Source organism: Pyrgilauda ruficollis, unplaced genomic scaffold (assembly GCF_017590135.1).
Source record: "Pyrgilauda ruficollis isolate IOZ18807 unplaced genomic scaffold, ASM1759013v1 scaffold1272, whole genome shotgun sequence".
Lineage (NCBI taxonomy): Eukaryota > Metazoa > Chordata > Aves > Passeriformes > Passeridae > Pyrgilauda > Pyrgilauda ruficollis.
In genome coordinates, this window is record NW_024511122.1 from 8047 (window position 1) to 9804 (window position 1758).

Genomic DNA, 1758 nt, shown 5'->3' on the forward strand with positions numbered 1-1758 from the left:
GGGAGGAGACAACCTGGGTAGAACCACTACACAACCACAGGGGCGAATGGAACAAACCAACTTACAATATACAACTTAGCATAACTAAGAACCTGAAAAATAGTAAACAATCTCCATATTGCATTCTACTTTAGCACAACACAGGCACAGCAAGAGAGGTAAGAATTATGTTTTCCTTCTTCTCTGCTTGTCTCAGAGCTTTGAACATTCACATGTTCAAAAGGCATGTGAATACCACACTCAGGGAGAGAGAGAGTCCCTTTCCTGTCCCTCAGGCAAAGACCTGAGGTGGAAGTGAATGTGATGACAGGGCCATGGCCAGACCCTCATGTTCTTCAATCCCACACCATGTCATTGGCAGGGGCAGGAAAATTAAAAGATGTCTTCCCACCATGGGTCACAGGGCTCTTTCCAATATGGGTCCTCCAATGGGGGAAGAAGCTGGAGCAGTTCATCAAGCTCTTCCTGCAGCTGGGGCACTGGCAGGACATCCCTTACTGGTGACTCCTGGCTGGTCAAGTCAGAGCACTGGGTGAAGCTCTTCCCACATGTGGGGTACTCGTAGGGCCTCTCCCCAGTGTGGATGCGCCGGTGCCTGATGAGGGTGACGTTCTGCTTGAAGCCCTTCCCGCAGTCAGGGCAGCGGAAGGGCCTCTCATCTCTGTGAATCTGCACATGCCGGCGGAGATTGGTGCTGGTCTGAAACCTCTTCCCACACGTGAGGCACTCGTAGGGCCTCTCCCCGGAGTGAATGAGCTGGTGCCTGATGAGATGGGAGTTGCGCTTGAAGCCCTTCCCACAATCAGGGCAGTGGAAGGGCCTCCCTTCTGTGTGAATCCGCTGGTGCAGGAGAAGATCTGAGCTAATCCGAAACCTCTTCTGGCACTCAGGACACTCATAGGGCCTCTCCCCGGTGTGGATGCGTTGGTGGGTCACAAGGGTGGATCTGTAGCTGAACCCCTTCCCACACTCCCCACACATGTATGGCCATTCCCCAGTGTGGATCATCTGGTGGCTGATCAGGGTGCTGCTCTGCCTGAAGCTCTTCCCACACTCCAAGCACTTGTAGGGATTCTCCCCATCAAGAAGCTGCTCATGGGCCACCAGCTCTGACCTCTGGCTGAAGCTCTGTCCACCTTCCTGGCCCAGGGTGGGTCTTTTCTCCTCAGAGCACCCTGGGCTGGGTTTGCAGCCCCTCCTCCTGTGGGATCTCTGGGGCTTTTCTTCCCTATTGTATTCCTGTGCTGTGGAGCCACTCAAAATGGCCTCTGCTATGAAGTTGTGCCATGGGGCTTTGTCCTCCCTAGTCTCCATCCTCAGCTGCTTGTCTGGGGGAGGAAGGACAGAAAGAGGATAGGATATGCCTTCGTGCCAGAGGGAAAGGGAAGGAGATGCCCCCAGTTCATCCGTGGCAGGACAGCATTGCCAGTGGTGTTGTCCTGCAGTCAGGGGCCATGCTGGGCTGAGTGATGGAGCAAAGGAAAGGGGAAATGGGGCACTGGCTTCCTCCTCACCTGCCTGGTGGTCCCAGGGCATCTTCCTCTTCCTCGCAGCCTTCTCCTCCATCTGGCGGTGGTTTTGGGATGGGAAATTCTGTCTTGGGAAGAAAACAAGAGATGAGTGCATTGAGTTTTGCATTGGTTTGAGGATAATCCAGGGGGCGAGTCTATGCCAGAATTACAATTTAACAAGAAAATTAAGATCAAGGCAATGATACAGAAACACTGCCTTAAACTGACAGAGTCAGGATATAACCTG

The 1758-nt window shown here is 53.2% G+C and overlaps 1 protein-coding gene across 1 annotated transcript; it reads right to left on the minus strand.

Annotated features, from left to right (window-relative positions):
• Positions 1-498: 498 nt before the first annotated feature.
• On the minus strand, positions 499-1566 carry LOC121348645 (zinc finger protein 239-like; the record flags this gene model as incomplete). Its single annotated transcript, XM_041458403.1, has 2 exons — positions 1515-1566; positions 499-1328 (listed from the first exon to the last, which is right to left on the minus strand). Coding segments are annotated over exons 1-2 (882 nt in total), but the record flags the coding sequence as incomplete, so codon positions are not given.
• Between the last annotated feature and the right edge of the window lie 192 nt (positions 1567-1758).